The 18,739-nt window shown below is 58.3% G+C and overlaps 1 protein-coding gene and 1 long non-coding RNA gene across 5 annotated transcripts; both read left to right on the top strand.

The window, feature by feature from the left end:
* Positions 1-824: 824 nt before the first annotated feature.
* Positions 825-3,291, top strand: LOC139828592 (uncharacterized). Its single transcript, XR_011740388.1, has 3 exons — positions 825-1,099; positions 2,313-2,367; positions 2,507-3,291. It is a non-coding gene; the product is annotated as an uncharacterized lncRNA (long non-coding RNA).
* Positions 3,292-7,089: 3,798 nt separating this feature from the next.
* On the top strand, positions 7,090-16,773 carry AMOTL2 (angiomotin like 2). 4 transcript variants are annotated; one of them, XM_071812362.1, is made up of 10 exons: positions 7,090-7,178; positions 8,261-9,082; positions 10,479-10,677; positions 11,095-11,239; positions 11,371-11,463; positions 12,343-12,638; positions 13,932-14,224; positions 14,723-14,934; positions 15,077-15,226; positions 15,499-16,773. In XM_071812362.1, exons 2-10 carry the CDS (start codon positions 8,349-8,351, stop codon positions 15,555-15,557), a joined length of 2,181 nt encoding a protein of 726 aa, XP_071668463.1. In that variant the 5' UTR covers positions 7,090-7,178; positions 8,261-8,348; the 3' UTR covers positions 15,558-16,773. The 4 variants fall into 4 exon arrangements, with proteins under 4 accessions (XP_071668463.1, XP_065701035.1, XP_065701034.1 ...); XM_065844963.2 differs by lacking the exon at positions 7,090-7,178 and adding an exon at positions 7,398-7,483 and having other exon boundaries at positions 15,080-15,226; XM_065844962.2 differs by lacking the exon at positions 7,090-7,178 and adding an exon at positions 7,398-7,483.
* The last annotated feature ends 1,966 nt before the right edge of the window (positions 16,774-18,739 follow it).

Raw genomic sequence — 18,739 nt, 5'->3', positions numbered from 1 at the left:
TTGGGCTGCTTTGCAAAAAGATGTAAAAGGAGCCTCTATGCAGCAACCAATCCTTTGAGAGGGGAGAATAGTTCCAGGTTATGAAAATCTCTGCACCTTCTCACTATCTTGTACTGCAGAGCTCCCTATTCTGCACCTGGAGATTCAGGGCCTAACGGAGAGTCCAGATTATCCCACGACATGCAGTCAGGACTAACCGCACGAGCGTGAATTTGTTGCACGGATAACCTGAGAAACAGGAGCAAGTTCTGGGAATTAACAACCAGTAAGCAAAGTCCCTCAAAAAATTGTTTCCCGTTGAAAAATGTAAGTTCAACGGAGCATCAGAGGAAGAGGGAGCACATCATTTGGGGTGATTTTTGGGTTTTTGTTTTTTTAAAAGAAACCCATGTGTTGTTCCCGCCTGATTTGAGGCCCCTTGAAAACCTATAGATGCAAAATATCACCCAAGCAGTGGTTCTCTCTGCTCCGACCATCTCGGATTCAGCGTTGCATTGATTCAGAGCGAGTCCTGCCCGACTTGCTAAGGCTGAGCCTTTCCAAAGGAAAACTCGCTTTAAACTCCACCAGAAGGCTCTGGCGACCATATGGAGCCGGGAGAGGGGTGGGGGCCAGCGCTGACCTTTATTGTAGGCAGGGCACTGCCACTGACCCCCTCCCTGTCCCCCCGAGGTGCCCGTTCCCATGACACTCAGGTTGTTCCACCTATCGCTCAGGGCCCTCTGCTAAATAACACAATCGAATCTTTGAGTCCGGGGGGGAGGGTGGGGGGTTTAGTGTTTCCATGTGCCGCCAAGTCTCTTAATCTGAGCTGTTTGGGGAATTTTGATCCCGTGGATCCCTTGGTATGCCTGGAATGTTTGCTTTTCCTACTGTGTGCGTGTGTTTGAGGCACTCCTGTGAAAACAAGAGCTTCCTGCCCGCCTTGTAAATCTTTCCTTGATTGGCAGAGTCGCCTTGGGTGATTAATCAAGGGGCTGACACCCTCGGGGAGCTCAATGGGAGCAATTGCATCGGTTCGAGACCCGCGAGGGGACCCGCAGAGCTGGTCGGGCTCCAGGTCCGGCCGAGGGGACGCATGTGGTGACACCGGTTTTCGGTAAGAGCCTGGGAGAGGAAGGAATAAACGGAAATTCCAGCAAGCTAAGGAAATGCTCTGGAGGGCCGGGACTTGGGAGGCATTTTCTATTGTATCATCGAGCGGCTAAAACTCCACTTGAAGGTCTTTGCTCAGTGGGCAACTCCACCTTCCTGGGCTGGGGAAGAGTGAGATTCACCCCGTGTGCGGATGAAGGTTCCTCAGGAGATGAGCCCTGGACGTTGCAGAAGGGGAGGCTGCTGAGAAGACCCAGACCACCTTCTTTGGGGCACTTGGAGGCTTCTTGGAGGCTTCCAAGTGTCATGGGGACGCCAAGTCAGCTCTGAAGAACAAAAGAACAAAAATACCTCCAGCATCCTGGCCAAAGAGGTTCTAATTTGCCCCAGATCGTGCAGCCATTGCTGATCTGACACCTGAATGTGTGTGTTGGCACCGTCCTTGCCCAGAGCCAGCGGTGGGATTCCTGAAATGATGCTGCGTTGTGCAGGGTCCATATGAACTTTCCAGATCCAGCCTGGGCCTTTCTGTGATCCCGAACTCCTCCATTCCCTTCCCTCTCTCCTTTACCCCATGTGAAGTTTCTGCTGGTCCTGCAGAGCATGGCAAATCCCCAGGGAAGATATTCATCATATTTTTCTCCCCTACCCACCATCCGTTTTTCCAAATTTTGTAGGAAATGTGTGTTTTTGAGAACTCTGTGTCTCTACGGGTTCTGCACCTCGTCACAGTGCCTGTCCCCTGACATTCTTTTCTGTTGAGAAGCACCTTTCCTGACACCTGAGCAGCCCCTGAAGTGACATCAGAGCTTTGAGGAGTGTGGCCTTTTTGTTGTTTTACTGATAAGACATAATTATCTCCATGGCATTTAAATCGGGAAGAGGAAGATCGTTCTTTCCATTCACCCACACATCCATCCACCCACCCATCCATTCATTCATTCATCCATCCATCCACCCACCCACCCATCCACCCATCCACCCATCCATCCATTCATCCATCCATCCATCCATCCATCCACCCATCCACCCATCCATCCATCCATTCATTCATCCATCCATCTATCCATCCATCCATCCATCCGTTCATCCATCCGTTCATCCATCCATCTATCCATCCATCTACCCATCCATCCATCCATCCATCCATGCATCCATCCATCATTCCCACTGTATATTCCATACACAAAACACAGTTTGTCTTTATGATTTTTCAGGCGGTTCAAAACCTTCTGCTGGCTAAAACCACCAACCCGGCTGCCTGAGAAGAAGGTCTGTTGGAAGGGGAGTGTGCTAAGGGCTTGGGGAACACTTGGTCTCTCTCCTGTTTGCTTTTGTTATTCTGTATTTGCACTAAGAACTTAAAAGCAGGTTGTTTGATGGCTGCTGTCTCCCTTATTCCCGGTGCCAGGCTGAAGAACAGCTCCTGCCCGACACTCTCCTTCCCTCTTATTTCCCTTCCCCTGTCCATGCATTGGAGACAGCTGTTTGACAGCCTGTTTCATAAAGCGTCATCATTAGGCACAAGAGTGAACAGACAAGGAAGCCAGATCGACCTGGAGATGCTCCAGAGCAGAGACAAGTGTGCACATAGGGGATGCTGCCTGTGGCACATTTTTGATGACACTGTCACCCCACGCTCGCACCCAGTGCCGGGGCAGGGGATGGTGCTTCCCCCTCTCCCACGGGGGGCAGGAAATCACACCCGGCGCTTCGCATTTCTCAAGAAAGAGTGAAAATGCCTCAAACGTGAGAGTGTGGCCAAGCGACAGCTGAGGGCTTTGCTATGGAAATGCCGAGCGGTGTCCCCCGGGGCCGGTGGCTCCCAGCACCTCGCTGGGTGGCCACGCTCCACCTTTGTTGTCGCCGGCATCTCCTCGGCGGATGCCGGCGACTGAAACCGAAGCCCCGGCAGGTCAGGAACAACGAGCCCCTTTTCAGGAAATGGGGAAATAAAGGGAGGCAAGAAAAGGACAATTTAACATCCAGGAATGGAAATGACTCAAGGGGTTTAAAATGCAAAGAGGAGGAGGGGCCCGGCCCCTTTCTGATGGCTTTGTCACAATTTTGCACATTGTCCCTCACGTTTCCTACCTTGTCCTTTATGTCACAGCTCAGCCTGTGCTCCCGCTTCAGCGGTGGCCTTGGTACTTATTTTAAAAATGTTCTTTAAGTTTCAATGATTGCTGCTACCCTTATCTACTGTCATGGTGAATAAAGCTACGGCTAAATGGAAAGTTAGATGTATTCAGGAGGTGTTAATGTCTACATCTTATTATTTTCATTTTGCCAGAGAAAGCAAAAGTAACTACAAATAGTGCTGAGCCAGAAACTGGATTCTTGACCAACAATGTTGCTTCAGCATGCAATGAACTGATTCATTCTAAAGTGGTCGCAGTTGTTGATGACAAGAGGCTTCGTATTTGAATACGGCACGTCTTTTGGTCCGTGTGAAAACACGTTTGAATGTTAAATGTTTTCTGACACTTTGGAGTTACTGTTGCTCTTCCTATTTTCTTTAGGTCAACATATGGTTCACGGCACACTCAGGAGCACATCCCTGACTGTGTCACTCACAAATCCCTTTCCAGATGTGCTTTTCCTCTCCCCAGATTCCTGAGAAGGATCTTTGTGAACGTACCCACGGCATCACCTTCCTGGGTGTCTGAGCGATGGAAAACGTGGCAGCAGAACCCCTGCTGGGTGTGGGGATGTCCCCTGGGTCACCCAGGCTTTGGGACACCCCAGCTGCATGGCAGGAGGTCCTGCCCTGTCCCAGGAGAAGAAGGGAGCACCCAGGGTGAGGAGTGGGGGGAGCCGGAGCACCCCAACCTTGTGCGACCCTCACCTGGGACCAGACCCAGCATCCCCCAAAACAAGATGGAGTCTCAGTGCTCCGGGTCACATCTGAGGCATGGAGACAACCTGCCCTTTCCCAGAGCCATGGGGCAGGTGGGAGCAGCGCTGGGGCCGCGTCTCAAGTGACAGATGCCCATGGGGACATCCACACCAGTCTCTTTTTGATGGGGCTGTCCCTGGTCCCCTCGTTGCTCCAGCTGATCCCCCACAGAGACTGTGTGGGTTCCCCAGGCAGGGAGGGACCTTCCCTCTCCTTCCTCCACTGAGGAAGAGCCGCATCAGTCACCAGCTCAATGAAGCAGCAAGAAAAGGAGTGAGAGGACCAGGTGAAAGCCAAGAGAACCCCATCCCTACACCCGCCTTCCCCCAGAATGTCGAGGAGTGTTCCCTGAGTTGTGGCCATGGGAAAAGCCATGGGAACAGGGCTTGTCCCCTGGTACTTTTGGGGGACAGCCTGGGGTTCACCCCGCTGTACATCTTGCACGGATCCTGGCACCAGGAAATGGCACGGAAATGTGCTTGTGTGGTTCTGTAACTCCAGCTCTCCTTCCTTTCTGGGTGTGCCTTGAACTGGGGGCTTGGGAGAGAAGTAGGTACCTGGAGGGAGCTTTATAGGGTAAATCACTGCGAAGTGGTTTGTGGAGCTCAGCACAAAATCACAGAATCGTTTTGGTTGGAAAAGCCCCTCAAGATCATCGAGTCCAACCCTTCCCCCACCCCTGGCACTGCCCCATGTCCCTGAGAACCTCATGTCCGTCTGTCCAACCCTCCAGGGATGGTGACTCCAGCACTGCCCTGGGCAGCCTGTTCCAATGCCCCACAGCCCTTTGGGGAAGAAATTGTTCCCCACATCCAACCTCAACCTCCCCTGGTGCAACTTGAGGCCGTTTCCTCTGCTCCTGGCGCTTGTTCCTGGGGAGCAGAGCCCGACCCCCCGGCTCCAAGCTCCTTTCAGGCAGTTCAGAGATCAGAAGGTCTCCCCTCAGCTCCTGTTCTCCAGCTGAACCCCACAGGTCCCTCGGCCGCTCCCATCACACTTGTGCATCCCACACAGTGGGGTTCAGCAGCTGGGGGACGCTCTCACCACCATAACCATCACCCCAAGGGATGCGCAGAGTCCAGCCTACAGCTGCTGCAACTCTCCTCTCCATCACAGGCACCTTCAGCTGCCCAGTTGCACGGCCGAGACGTTTTAGGGGCTGCAAAGAGAGCCTGGGTGATCTCATCCCGCGAGTATTTTCTTGGCTCATTCGTCTCGCTCCAACGCCTCGCCGATAAGGCTCGGCGCTGAGGTCAGTGGGAGGGTTTTGCATTGCGGAGCCGTGTGTCACCCGGGGAGCCTGGGACACTGGCACCTGCGCTCGCCCGCCGCTCCAGCCACAGCCACAAGTCCCTGTCCCACGGCACGGCTGTGGCCAGGCTCCCCATCCCACCCCCGGGCAGGAGGGTCCATGTGGGGAGCCCACCACGCTGCCCCTGCCAGCTGCTATTCCACCTTCTCCAGGAGAAAACTAAAAGGTCGAAGGTTTACTTACCTCCAGCATCAGAAAGAAAAAGAGGAAACTCTTCAGATCACTTTCCAAAGGGGTGTTATCAGCTCAGGAGGGGTTTCCTGTTGCCAAAAATAGAGCAGTGGTAAGATAAGAAGGGAAGTGGGATGATGCAGGCATAGATAAGGCTGGCGGATGAGCCAGGAGAGACAGCCCGGCTGCCGGGGGAGCTGGACCGGCTCCTTTATGGGGTCACTTTTGGGCAGAGCCACGGCCGGGTCCCCCCAGAGCTGCTGCTGCAGAGCTTGGTATCTTGGAGCAGTGTGTCCATCCATCCCTCCATCCATTCATCCATCCATCCATCCATCCATCCATCCATCCATCCATCCATCCATCCACTGCTGGGCCTGGTGTCCCTTGGGGACACAGGGACAAGAGCTGTGCCCTCCTCTCCTCCCCACAGAGGGCTTTCGTGTTCTCCCCCACACTCACAAGGCCGATTCACACCTCTGAAACTCCAGCCAGGTGAATTTGACTTGTAAAACTGGGCTGAAAAACTTGTTTCTTGAGCCCTGCTACTGTTTGATGAGCTCCTGGGCACTAAGTCCAGGCTCAAGACCTGTGTGGGTAGAGATGTTGTTAGGCTTTGTTAAGCCCTGATGCAGACTGACCATGCCAGAGCTGTGTCCTTCATCTCAGGATCTGTAATGTGAGTCTCCTCTTCCTCCAAGCACCGACTCCTCGCCGTGCACCTTCTCTCCCATGCCTTTGAGTCTGTTTATCTGCTGCATATCAGGGATTTATCTTTTATCCCCATTTTTTCAAAGGAAACACAGAGGGAGAGAGCTGTGCCTGCACCCCCCCGCTTGCTATCACATCCTGGGGCTTTCGGGGTGGCCCGAGGGTGACACCGGGATGGGACAGGCTGGATTTCACACCCGCAGAAGCAAGGAGACGAGGCTGGAGACCACAGTGTGCCGTCTCCCCTCCAGACCTAGATGCCGAGTTCCCTCTCCTCGTAAGAATGGGAGCTTAATGTCCCGTAGCTAATTAACAATTTTCCCCTGCACCTGCCTCTCCGCCGCCTCCCCTCTGGCCATCTGCCGCCTCGGGGCCCTGCAGGCTTTGGGCTCTCCACCGGCAGCCTTGGGCGCTCGGGACTGAGATGGAGCTTGTGTTTCACTGCTTTGGGGTTGGGGGTTCTCCGTGTCCCCCCAAAGATGAGCTGGTGTTGAAAAGGGAAAAGGAATTTGGTCCCTACAGGTCCATCTGTCCCTCCATGTCCCGCAGTGTGGTGGGGTTGTGTGGCCGTGCTGCAAACGGCATCGGGTCAAAGAGGGAAACTGAGGCAAGGAGAGAGGCAGATGTGCCGATCCCAGCTGCCAAGACCTGGCAGCGACATCCCCCAGCCGGGGGGGACGCGAGGAGGGGGGGACGCGAGGGCAGAGCAGATGGGGCCGGCAGGTTTTTGTGGGTCCTGCAGACAATGGCTCGTCTCTCCGGGCTGCGATTCACCAGGGAGATTTATGCTGCCGGGACAGCTGGCGGGCAGAGCTCGGCGGCCCCCCCGGCCCCGCCAGCTGCCGGCTCCCCGGCCCGTCCGCCGTGCCCCCCCCGCTCCTGCGGGTACCCGTGAGACACGCGTGGCCCTTCGCACACTCCCAGGCTCAGCGTGGCCAAGCGCCCCGAGCACCCCTGCACACTCGTGGGTGCGAGCGACACCCGTGGGTGCGGGTAAGGCGAGTTTTGGGGTGACTTTGGGGAGGGGGGGAGTGTGGGTTGGGGACGCGCATCCCGCTCCCCTCGCGGGGGTCTGGAGCCGCCAGGCGCGGCTGCCCCACGCCCCCCGTGTCCGTGTCCGTGCTCCCCCTGCCGGTGGCGGCCCCGGGCGGGGCGGAGCGGAGCAGAGCGGGCGGGTCCGGCCCCCGCATTCCGGGCATAGCAGCGCCCGGGCCCGGCCCCCGCTGCCGGCGGGACGCCCAGAGCCGCCGCCGCGCTCCCCGGGCAGCAGCGCCGCCGCCCCGCTCCGCCATGCCCCGGTAAGTGCCGTCCGGCGGGACCCCCCCGGCACCGGGACCCCCACTCCGGCACCGGGAACCCCACCCCGGCACCGGGAACCCCCAGGCACTGGGAACTCCCCGGTACCGGGACCCGCAACCCTAGCACCAGGACCCCCTCCCGGCACCGGGACCTTCTTCGGTACCAAGAACCCCCTCACAGCGGGACCCTGCCCCGGCACCGAGACCCCCACCGGGCAGCGAGACCCCTCCCGACTCCGGGATTCCTCTGGCACCGAGACCCTCCCCAACAGCACCGGGACCCTACGCGGCACCGTGATCCTCCCCAACACCGGGACCCCCCCGGTACCGGGACCACCCCACACGGCTTTGGGATCCCCTCGGGTACCCGGACCCTGCCCGCTACTGGGAGGTTGGTGCAGGACCACCTCGATTCGCCCTGGCTGTGGAGTGGGTGGTGGCTCTTCCAGTGACTCCATGGCCAGTTCCCCAGGGCCACCTCATCCCCGGTCCCCCAGGGCAGCGTTGGTCACTGGTGGGTGTCCCGGGGACCCGGGGAGCCAGTGCCGACCCCCGGAACCAGCCCCAGCCCCGGCCTTGGGTGCGACGAGAGCACCAGTGCTCAGCCACCGCAACAGGAGGTTGTGTCCGCACTGCCGCCACGGGCTCCCAAGCGGCTGGCACGTCCTGGCCAGCGTGCCGAGCAGGATTCCTGGAAAACAAACCCCTGTTGATCAGGGTCTGCGCCGCGTCCTTGCCTGGCCTGCTTCCCAATTCTCCCCTCGTTTCCCCACACAGGTGTCTCAGCGTGGCCGGTTGCTGCTAAAGTTCCCCGGGGACGCCCTTCTCGGGTGGAAACGTGGCTTTGCCAACGGCGCGGGCGGAGATGAGGACGGCGGAGGACTCGAACGGGACGGTCCTGCACCGCCTGATCCAGGAGCAGCTGCGCTATGGGAACCTCACGGAGAACCGCACGCTGCTGGCCATCCAGCAGCAGGCCCTGCGCGGTGGCGGCGGTGCCGGCAGCCCCCGCTCCTCCCTGGAGAGCCTCAGCGCCGAGGAGAGCCAAATGGTGCAGCAATCCACGCGGCAGGAGCCGCAGGGCCAGGAGCATCACTCCGACCACGTCTACTTGGAGAACAACGTCTATCGGCTCTGCCAGCCCCAGCACAAGGGCGAGGAGCTCCCTACCTACGAGGAGGCCAAGGCGCATTCCCAGTACTACGCCTCGCAGCGGGGCGGGCAGCAGCCCGGGGGGGCCAGCCTGGGAATTCGGGGTGACAACGTGGGGCGCGGGGCCGAGAGCGGCGCCCGCCGCCCCGACGAGGGGCTGAAGGAGCTGAAGCACGGGCACGTGCGGTCACTGAGCGAGCGGCTCATGCGGATGTCGCTGGAGAGGAACGGGGCCAAGGCGCAGAGCCCCATCAGCGCCTCCCACAGCTACCCCCAGCTGTCCCGCCACCACCAGCTCGCTGCCCTCCGAGGGCAGCACCCCGAGGGGCCGGAGGCGCGGGGACCCCCCCCGGAGTATCCCTACATCATCCCATCGCAGGACGCTTACCTGGCTGAACCCCGACCCTGCTCCCGGGAAGGTTCTGGATTCCAGCATCCTGAAATCAGGTAACCCACAGCCCCCGGGCCACGCTTTTGGGATGGCCCCCTGGTCCCTGCCAGCTGCGGTGCCCAGGGAGCAGCCGGGATGGATGCTCAGAAGCTGCGGGATGTGGAGAGGGTTGGGGGGCCTTGGGGCAACCATTGCTGAACCCCTTGTCCTTGTGGAGCCGGATTCGGCTCAGCCCCTGGGGCTCTGCAGGGACCGCTCTGGTCCTCCCTTCCCTCCAGTTTCCCCCAGCGCGGTCAGGTTTTTCCAACTGGAGATAAAAATCCCGCTGCCTTTGCAGACCCTTCCCCCCTCCGCATGCACTGGGAGGAATTTGGGGTTAATTTAAGAGCTGGAACCAGCTCAGGAAAAGGCTAAATGTGGACCAGGCATGAGGCAGGGTGGAAGGCAAATGCGCTCCTTGCTCTGGGGAAACCCACCCCAGTTTGCTCCCAGTACGGCGGGATCGCTGCCCAGCCAAGCCTGGGTGGGTGATGGAGGCGATGGGCAGCACGGGGCAGCTCTCCCTGTCCCTTCGGCAGCTTGACACCTCTGGCAAAGCCCTAGCATGTCACCGAGAGGGCCACGGAAAGGTCTGGGGAGCCCAGAGGACCAGGCATTGCTCAGCATTTGGGAAGAGCTGGAAGCAACTTCATTCAGTGCGGAAAAACGATGGGAAGAAGGGAATTAGAGGCTGCATGGGAGGACACACGTTGCTCCCAGCCCTGCTGACTTATCCAAGCAGAGAGCGATAGCATCTCCGGCAGGAAAACCTTCCCGTTGCCGGGAACAAAGAGGGGAAGGGGAGCTGCGAGGAAGACGTGTTTATTCTTCCTCGCTCCTAGATCACCCCGCAGGAATGCAGGCCCTTGGCGGGCGGCCCGTGGGGCCGGGCCCTGCGCGGCCGCAGCGCACGGGGTGTTCCAGGCGGCCGCGGGATGTCGAGGAACTTGGGGCGGCTGCTCCTCCGAATATAGCAAGGGTGTATTAATAGTCTGGTGGTGGGGAGCTGCGCCAGGAGCCCTCTTTTTGCCCAGAAAACAAGGAAAAGGTTGCTGGTTTCCACAGTGCATCCTTTGCTGGGCTGTTGTGCAGCTGCAGCATCCTCAGCAATGGGGTGGGTCTGGGGGTTTGGAAGCCCATCCTGACCCACCAGCCAGGTCCTGGAGTTGTTGGTCAAAGCGTCTTCAAGATGGGGTTTATCTCATGTTCGAGGGTGCACCTTTTAGAAAGCAAACACTTCTCAGCTCTGAAAAGCAGGAGAAGCGCTTCCCAGAGCCTTTTTCCTCATTTGGGTTGACCCAGAGGCACCAACACCCGCTTGGCCCATGGGTTTGGAGATGGAGGCGGGGGGGCACTGGAGATGCGGTCTGCTCTTGCAACCCCGCTGAGCATCCCTCTCCTCCCTCCCCGCAGGGTGCTGCATGCCCCCGTCCCCACCGCTTTCCTGGGCGCCGCCGGCGTGGACGCGCTGGTGGGCGCCCCGGTGACACCGGGTGGGCGGCTGGCGCGGGTGGACGCGGTGCTGCGCGAGAACGAGCGGCTGCAGCGCGAGAGCGAGCGGCTGCGGCGGGAGCTGCAGAGCTGTGCCGAGAAGGCGAGCCGCATCCAGAAGGTGAGCGGGCACCACGACAACCCGTCCCCCCGCTGCGACCAGCTGCTGTGATAATTCACCCCCTTTAGTGTTTTAATCCGTTCTCCGGCGGGTTGCTCCCCTCCGAGCAGCTGCGTTTCGGCAGCCGGGATGGGGGAGAGGAGCCCGTTCTCCAGTGTCCCCCTCACCCCCGGCTGCCACAGAAAGCCCTTTGTGCGGCTCCATTCGAGGGGCGGCTGTTCCTGTCAGCAGAGCCAAAACCCTCAGAGGGACTCTTCTGCAAGAAAAGAAGAGTTTTCACCCAAAATTGCGTGCTGGGGGTCAACCCGGGGGGTCCCATGGGTGCGCTGGGTTGGGCGATGGGTGAGCTTTGGCCAGCATCTCCCTTTCCTCATTCCATGAATATCTAACCCCGGGCTGTCCCTTCCTCCACCCCAGCTGGAGAGCGAGATCCAGCGCATCTCGGAGGATTATGAAAACCTCGTCAAGGCCTCGTCCAAGCGGGAAGCCTTGGAGAAAGCCATGAGGAACAAGAGAGACGGCGAGATGCGGCGGCTCCAGGACTTCAACCGCGACCTGAAAGGTGAGGGACCCTCCGTGTCCCCCATCCCTGTGGGCGCTCTCCATCCCTGGGTGTTTCCGCGGGAAGCCAGGCTTCGCCAGCCAAAATCCTGTATTGAAACTTTAATTTGGGTTTAATTGCCTTCGAACCAGAGCGGTTGGAGTCGGCGAACAAGCAGCTGGCCAGCAGGACCCAGGAAAGCCAGGAGAGCAACCAGGGCAGCGTGGCCAAGCTCCTGGCGCAGAGTAAGTCCTGGTGGGGACGCTCGTCTGTGTCACCCACCATGGGCACAACAGGGCTTGGGGAGGCGGGCGGCAGCTCTCGTCCTTCCCCGGGGAGGATGGAGCTGCTCTTGGCGCTGGACTCGGGCCATTAATCCCGGCTGGTCGGCCGGCCGGCGGCGTGACCCGCATTCCCCGAATTCCTGCCGCCGCGCTCGGCTCTTCCAGCGCCCCGGCCGCCCTCCCGCCCCAGCCCTGCGCTCCCCCTCCCTCCCGCGCCTCGCAGCTGCAGTTATTTCAGCAGAGAGACACCGTGTTGGTGTTACACGGCGGGGATTGCGTCCTTTTCCCTAAGGTGGTGGGATTTGTGCTGGGCAGGTTTACACTTCACAAGGGAAAATTTTGGGCTGGAATGCAGCATGTAGCTGGAACGTGGTCTCGAGTTGCACCAGGGGAGGCTTAGATTGGATATTAGGAAAAAGTTCTTTATGGGAAGGGCTGTTGGGCATTGGAACAGGCTGCCCAGGGCAGTGGTGGAGTCACCATCCCTGGGGGTGTTCAAAAGGTGTTTAGGTGAGGTTCTTAGGGACATGATTTAGTGCTAGAGTTGGGTTATGGTTGGACTGGATCCTGAGGGTCTCTTCCAACCAAAATGATTCTATGAAATGTTGAAGATGTCCCTCCTCATTGCAGGGGGGTTGGGCGAGATGATCTTTGAAGGTCCCTTCCAACCCAAACTATTTGAGTCTATGAAACAGAAACTTTTGAATGCCTGGCCCACCTACACCTCATGTGCTGGGGCGGGACAGCATGGCTGGGTTTCAGGGAGTAAAAAGACCCCGTGGGACTTTTTGGTGGGGTGAAACCTCCTCGGCTGAGACTCAAGGGGCTCTCTTTTCCCAGGCTACGAGCACCAGCAGGAGAAGGAGAAGCTGGAGCGGGAGGTGTCGGTGCTGCGCAGCGCCCACGAGGAGCAGCGCCGGCGCGCAGAGCTGCTGGAGCAGGCGCTGGGCAGCGCCCAGGCGCGCGCGGCCAAGGCCGAGGCCGAGCTGCAGAAGAAACGAGCCTACGTGGAGAAGGTGGAGCGGCTGCAGGCGGCCCTGGGCCAGCTCCAGGCCGCCTGCGAGAAGCGGGAGCAGCTGGAGCTGCGGCTGCGCACGCGGCTGGAGCAGGAGCTGAAGATGCTGCGGGCTCAGCAGGTGGGTGCTGGTGGGGACACGGCGGGCGCTGCGTCCTCCCAGCGCATCCTCCATCCACCTCCTCATTGCCAGGGGAGGGTCAGATTGGATATTAGGCACGATTTCTTCCTGGTGTCCTGGTTTTGTTAAAAACAAGACCAGGCACACTAGACAGCTGTTTAATGTCCTCAGTCTCTACAGCTGCTCTACCGAAAGCCCATTGAGAGACCCTTTTCACAGAATCCCAGAAAGTCAGGGGCTGGAAGGGCCCTGGAAAGCTCATCCAGGGCAATCCCCCCATGGAGCAGGAACACCCAGCTGAGGTTCCACAGGAAGGTGTCCAGGCGGGTTTGAATGTCTGCAGAGAAGGAGACTCCACAACCTCCCTGGGCAGCCTGGGCCAGGCTCTGACACCCTCACCAGGAACAAGTTTCTTCTCATCTTTAAGTGGAACCCCCTGTGTTCCAGTTTGAACCCACTATCCCTTGTGACCCCTTTTGGGTCCTTAAAATACCCTCTCCTTAGGTAGTCTATGCCAAGGAGCATCTTGACCAGTCAGAACAAGGTGCCTGTCCCACTCATTTCCAGTTAGGCTCACTTCAGCCTCTAATACAGTCAATTCCTTGGATCCCCCAGTCACCCCTTCAGTACTGATCAGGGTTTTGAGACACTGGAACAGGCCATAATTAAGGATGTGCTGCAGAAGGAGCCGCTCTGCACCGCAGGGGTTGGATTCCCGCTTCCTCCAGCACCAAAGCTGTTTTTGGGGTGTCACCATCCTGTTGAAGCGGGCAGGAGCCAGGGCTGTGGTACCCAGGGGGAAGTGGGAGCTCCCTGCCGGTGCTGATTGATGCTGGGGATGAGCCAATTCACACCCTGGGTGCCGCTGTACACAGTGTCCGAGGCAAATATTTTAGCTAAAATCAAGCCAGTCTTTAATTTTAGTGCTGGCACAGCTGGGGAGAGCTGCCAGAACACCTTTAGTGAGTCCTGGGTGCACAGGAGCCATCAAAATAAAAATAAAGTGATAGGATGAGAGGACACGGCCTCAAGTTGCGCCAGGGGAGGTTGAGGTTGGATGTGGGGAACAATTTCTTCCCCAAAGAGCTGTGGGGCATTGGAACAGGCTGCCCAGGGCAGTGCTGGAGTCACCATCCCTCGAGGGTTGGACAGACGGACATGAGGTTCTCAGGACATGGGGCAGTGCCAGGGGTGGGGGAATGGTTGGACTTGATGATCTTGAGGTGCTTTTCCAACCAAAATGATTCTGTGATTCTATGATTCTGATTCTCTCGTGTTGTTTTTGCTCTGCAGAGGCAGGCGGGCGCTGCGGGCGGGGGGACGCCGGAGCTGAGCCCCCACACGCTGTCGGAGCAGCTGCGGGAGAAGGAGGAGAAGATCCTGGCGCTGGAGGCGGACATGACCAAGTGGGAGCAGAAGTACCTGGAGGAGTGCACCATGCGGCAGTTTGCCATGGACGCAGCGGCCACGGCGGCCGCCCAGCGCGACACCACCCTCATCAGCCATTCCCCCCGGCACTCCCCCAACAGCAGCTTCAACGAGGACCTGCTCCTGGCCAGCCACAAGCACCAGGAGATGGAGAACAGGTAGGTCCACCTCGCCAACAAGCTCGTGCTGTGCTCTGGCCGGGCAGTGCCCGTGTCCTCCTCCTTGACCTCCAGCTCCTCTCCCGCCTTCTGCCTCTTCTCTTCTCTACCCTGTCTTCTGCCTCTTCCACCCCACCTTCTGCCTCTTCTCCTCCTCTCCCGTATCCTGCCTCTTCTCCTCCTCTCCCGTCTTCGGCCTCTTTTCCTCTCACCACCTCCTGCCTCTTCCACCCCACCTCCTGCCTCTTCCACCCCACCTCCTGCCTCTTCCACCCCACCTCCTGCCTCTTCCAACCCACCTCCTGCCTCTTCCACCCCACCTCCTGCCTCTTCCACCCCACCTCCTGCCTCTTCCACCCCACCTCCTGCCTCTTCCACCCCACCTCCTGCCTCTTCCAACCCACCTCCTGCCTCTTCCACCCCACCTCCTGCCTATTCTCCTCTCCTTGCCCACCTCCTGCTTCTTCTCCTCGCCCACCTCCTGCCTCTTCTCCCCAGGTTAAAAGCCCTTCACGCCCAAATCCTGGAGAAGGATGCCGTCATCAAGGTCCTGCAGCAGCGCTCGCGGAGGGACCCCAGCAAAGCCCTCCAGGGCTCTCTGAGACCCGCCAAGTCCGTCCCCTCCATCTTCGCCGCCTCCGCCGCCCCGAGCTGGCCAGGGGCCGGCCAGAGCGACCGGCTGGCCGAGAGCAGCACCCGGGGCAGCACAGGTAAACTGAGGCACATGCCTGCAACTCTGTGGCAATTTCCCCTGTGGTTCTGGAAATAGAGAGCTTGGGGAGGGCGGATTTCTCCAGCGAGCTATAGGGACGGGCTGGAGGAACCAGCAATCCATAACAGTGACTTCTCCAGCAGGCAAAGCCACCGCCGAAGGGGCAGCAGCGCCCGGTGCCCTCGTGCACGGCAGCAGGGATGGCAGCAGGGACGGCAGCACGCAGACGGACGGCGCGGCTGACAGCAGCGGCCAGGGCGAGGGCACCGAGCGCCCACCCGCTTTGCTGGGTGAGTCCCCGTGGCGGCACCGGGGATGCTCCTGGCTTTGCATGAGCATCGCTGATTTTTTTGTTTGAAGGCATTTTATAGGCCCCGGTTGAGTCTGGTGGGTTTGAATCCCTGCAATTGCTTGTTGCTTTCTTAATTTGAAGAGTGTTCTTCATGAACACCTTGCGGGGAGGCTGGGCGGGCAGTATACTTGCTGCTGGCCCTCCAAGTGGGGTGGGTATGGTGCCGATGCTCTTTACTTCTCCTTCAGCTCTCACTTTCTTTCTCTGCAGAGAGCTCGGCCGCTTCCACAGCCCCGGACCTGTCTGACATGGTGGAGATCCTGATTTAAAGCCACCCAAGGGGGCTGCACGCCAGCCCCATGCCCTCCTTGCCTGCGCCTGCCCGGATGGAGGAGCCTGCGAGAAGGATCGAGCCTGGAGCTCAGTGTTGTCCTGTGCACGGGACGGCCGCTGTCCCCACTCAGCACCCAGATGGGTCCCCAGCTGCGCGGGGCGCGCTGGACCCTGGGGACCCCACGGCGGTGACGGGGCCTCACCTCGCTTTGTAAATACACCCGGGTTTTCTACGACGAGAGCAAATGTATTTATCGTTTCTGCCTCTTCTCCTTCCCAAGGCAGGAGCTTTGTCACATCTCCTCCTTCGGCGGCTCCATCCCCATCCCACCCCTGCACCATGGCCACCCGCACCGCCGAGTGCTGGGCCTCCGACTGGAAAAATCCCGCTCTGTTCGCCCAAACTGTACCAAAACGATGTCTTTGTGTAGGGAAGAGCTGGGAGGGATCTTCATGGGTCCCATCATCACCTGGATCCATGTGGCGGAGCCAAGTGCCCCAAACCTCCATCACCTGCGCCCATCACCTGCATCCCACCTCCGGGTTGCGATCATGAGCAGGTGAGGGGGCGAAGCAAAAGATAAAATGGTGATGGCAGGAATGAAAGGTGGAAGGGAAAGCAGAGGTGGGGTGCTGGCAGTGACCCCAGGACGGCTGATGGAGGCGGTGGGACGTGTCACCCCTCCGGTGGCTTCACGTCCCCGGCTATTGGCAGCTGGTTTCTGCCGTGGCCAGCGCCGGCGTCTCGCTCCTCTGCTCTCGGACGCTTCCTGTCCTTGTCCTTTGTGTATATATATATATATATATATATATTTCTTTCTTTCTTTCTTTCTTTCTTCTTGTGTGCATTTGCTGGACAACTGCATTTTTTATTTCTCTCTCTCAGACACGTAAAAAATGCGTTCGGTTCTCGTGCATTGTTTACAAAGTGGAAAACAAACAAACAAACAATTATGAAAGAGGAAAACAGAACAAAACCATGACTTAATATATTTTATATTAATATTGGTATTTCTTTTTAAGTATTGTTTTTTTTCGTGCTGTGAACTATTTTTTTTCCTGCCAAAGACAATGAGTTCTTGTTTGTGCGTTTTAAGTTATCTGAAGTATTTAAACGTAAACCTGGCTGTTTCGTTATGCCGCTCTATACCGAGATTGCTGTAGCATTCCACTTGGTATAACAATATTTTAATAAAAAAACCCAAATATTGACCCACGGCTGCTCTTTTTCCCCATGCAATGGGGTGAGATGGGGATGTCTGGGGAGTGACTCCCTGCTTGAAACCCCCTTCCCAGCTCCCATGGCAGCGATTTGGGGGGCAGCTCGGTGGGAGAGGGGACATAAGCGCTCCAGGGCATCTCTGCATTCCCCCAAATCTCATTTCCCCATCTCAGGATGGAATTGCTGGGAAATGCCGATGTAGTTCCCATCCTGCATGTTGTATTTCCATAACTCCATCCTGGTGGGATCCTCTTCCTCGTGTGACACGTTCCTGCCCCCTGAGTTCCCACCACGGGGACTCCTTGATGGCCACATCTTCACGCACAGCTGGCCCTGGTCCCCGCATTGTCCACTGGCTTTGTCACCCACGCCAAGCCCTTTGTGCCCTTCGGCTCCGGGGTCTTCTAGAAGAGCAAAGCTCTGGTGTTGGAGCCGCCTTAGCCCTTCCACAACCGCATCGTGCTGCTCCGCAGCCCTTCCCCTCTCAGCCTGCAGTTTGCCACTGCCGCTTGATGTTTATTTTTAATAGCTGTCGCATTAATGCGTCCCCGGGGACTCTGCTCTGGCTGCCGGGCCGCCGGCAGCCTGGCCGGAGCCATCACCAGCTGGGCTGGGGCTTTCCCTTTTGCGCATCTATCGGCAACTCCATCCCGCCATCCTCGGGGGGCAGGAGATCTTGTGCGAGTCTCTGAGATGAGTTTTAGTTGGGATTGTGTGGAATAAGGGGAGTTGCACCTTGTGGGATTATGCACTTTGTGGGATTATGTGCACCTTTAGTCGGGATTATGTGGAATAAGGGGAGTTGCTGCTGAGTTGCGCCTTGCTAGGAGGGTCACTGGTTTTGGTGGGTGCTGAACATCACCCTCCCCACCCAGGAAGCTGGAAGGAGCGTGGCTGAAAATGTGGGGCTCCCCGTGGCTGTGGGACTCATCTCTGTCCCTGCAAGAGCAGGTTAGAGATAGAGCAACATGGGAAGCTCGGAACTGGGCTCTTCTTTCCACCCTTGAGCAAGCAGGGAAATGAGCTCCCCCATGGGACCCTCCTGCCCTCCCCAAAATGGGGCTGGTGATGGGGAGAACCGGGTGGGAAGCTCACGGGGAGCTGGGAACATGTCTGCGGGTCCCTCTGTCCGTACCTGCCCGTTTTCCCCGGCTCCCCAGCAGCATTCCTGGCATTCCGCAGCGCTCACGCCCCGGCTTTATTTACCCGGGTCCGGATGCGGAGCGGCCAGGACGACAGGTCTGTTTGCAGGCAGCTTTCCGGGTTCAGGGATTCAGGGAACGCGCTGTGTCCAGAGCTTTGCCCACTGCTTTGTGATGCTCCATCCTGCCCATCGCCCCAGGGAGCCCACTTCCCAGGGACTCCCCAGTCTCTGGGAGCCAGAAAATCTCAAAATCATGGAATTACAGGATCATTTTGATTGGAAAAGACCTATAAGATCATCGAGTACAACTGTTAACCCAACGCTACCATGTCTACAAATGGGGGAATACAGCCCTGCATGAGTGAGGCGGCAGAGGAGAGCTGCAAAAAGGGAAAGGAAAAACCCAAAAAACATTTGTAAAGGGGAGCTGGGCCATGGGGAGAGGATGCCCAAGCCTGGCAGGTTGTGGAAGGAGGTCATGGCTCCTTCTGCTTCACCCCCGAGGATGCAGCAACAGCCCCCGTGTCCTTTTGTTTTGGTAGGGTTGCCTTCCAGCTGGAGCAACAGCCCGATGGAGCTCGGTGCCTCAGCGCAGGGCAGGAGTGGGTGTGGGTTATCACCTGCTTTATCGCTTTGTCATCACAGGCATTTCCCTCCGTGATTTCCGCACCGTCTCGTTGGGTTTCACCACCAGCATTGCTTGGACCCACAGTCCTGTATCCCTGTCACTGTGGCACAGCTGTGGCACCATGTGGGAGCCAAACCTCTAGCTCCTGCTCCCATCCCTCTGTGATCCCTGTGTTCTTGATCCT

This window comes from Patagioenas fasciata, chromosome 9 (genome assembly GCF_037038585.1).
Source record: "Patagioenas fasciata isolate bPatFas1 chromosome 9, bPatFas1.hap1, whole genome shotgun sequence".
Lineage (NCBI taxonomy): Eukaryota > Metazoa > Chordata > Aves > Columbiformes > Columbidae > Patagioenas > Patagioenas fasciata.
Note: the sequence above shows the minus strand (reverse complement) of the source record. Positions and strands in the feature narration are given on the sequence as shown.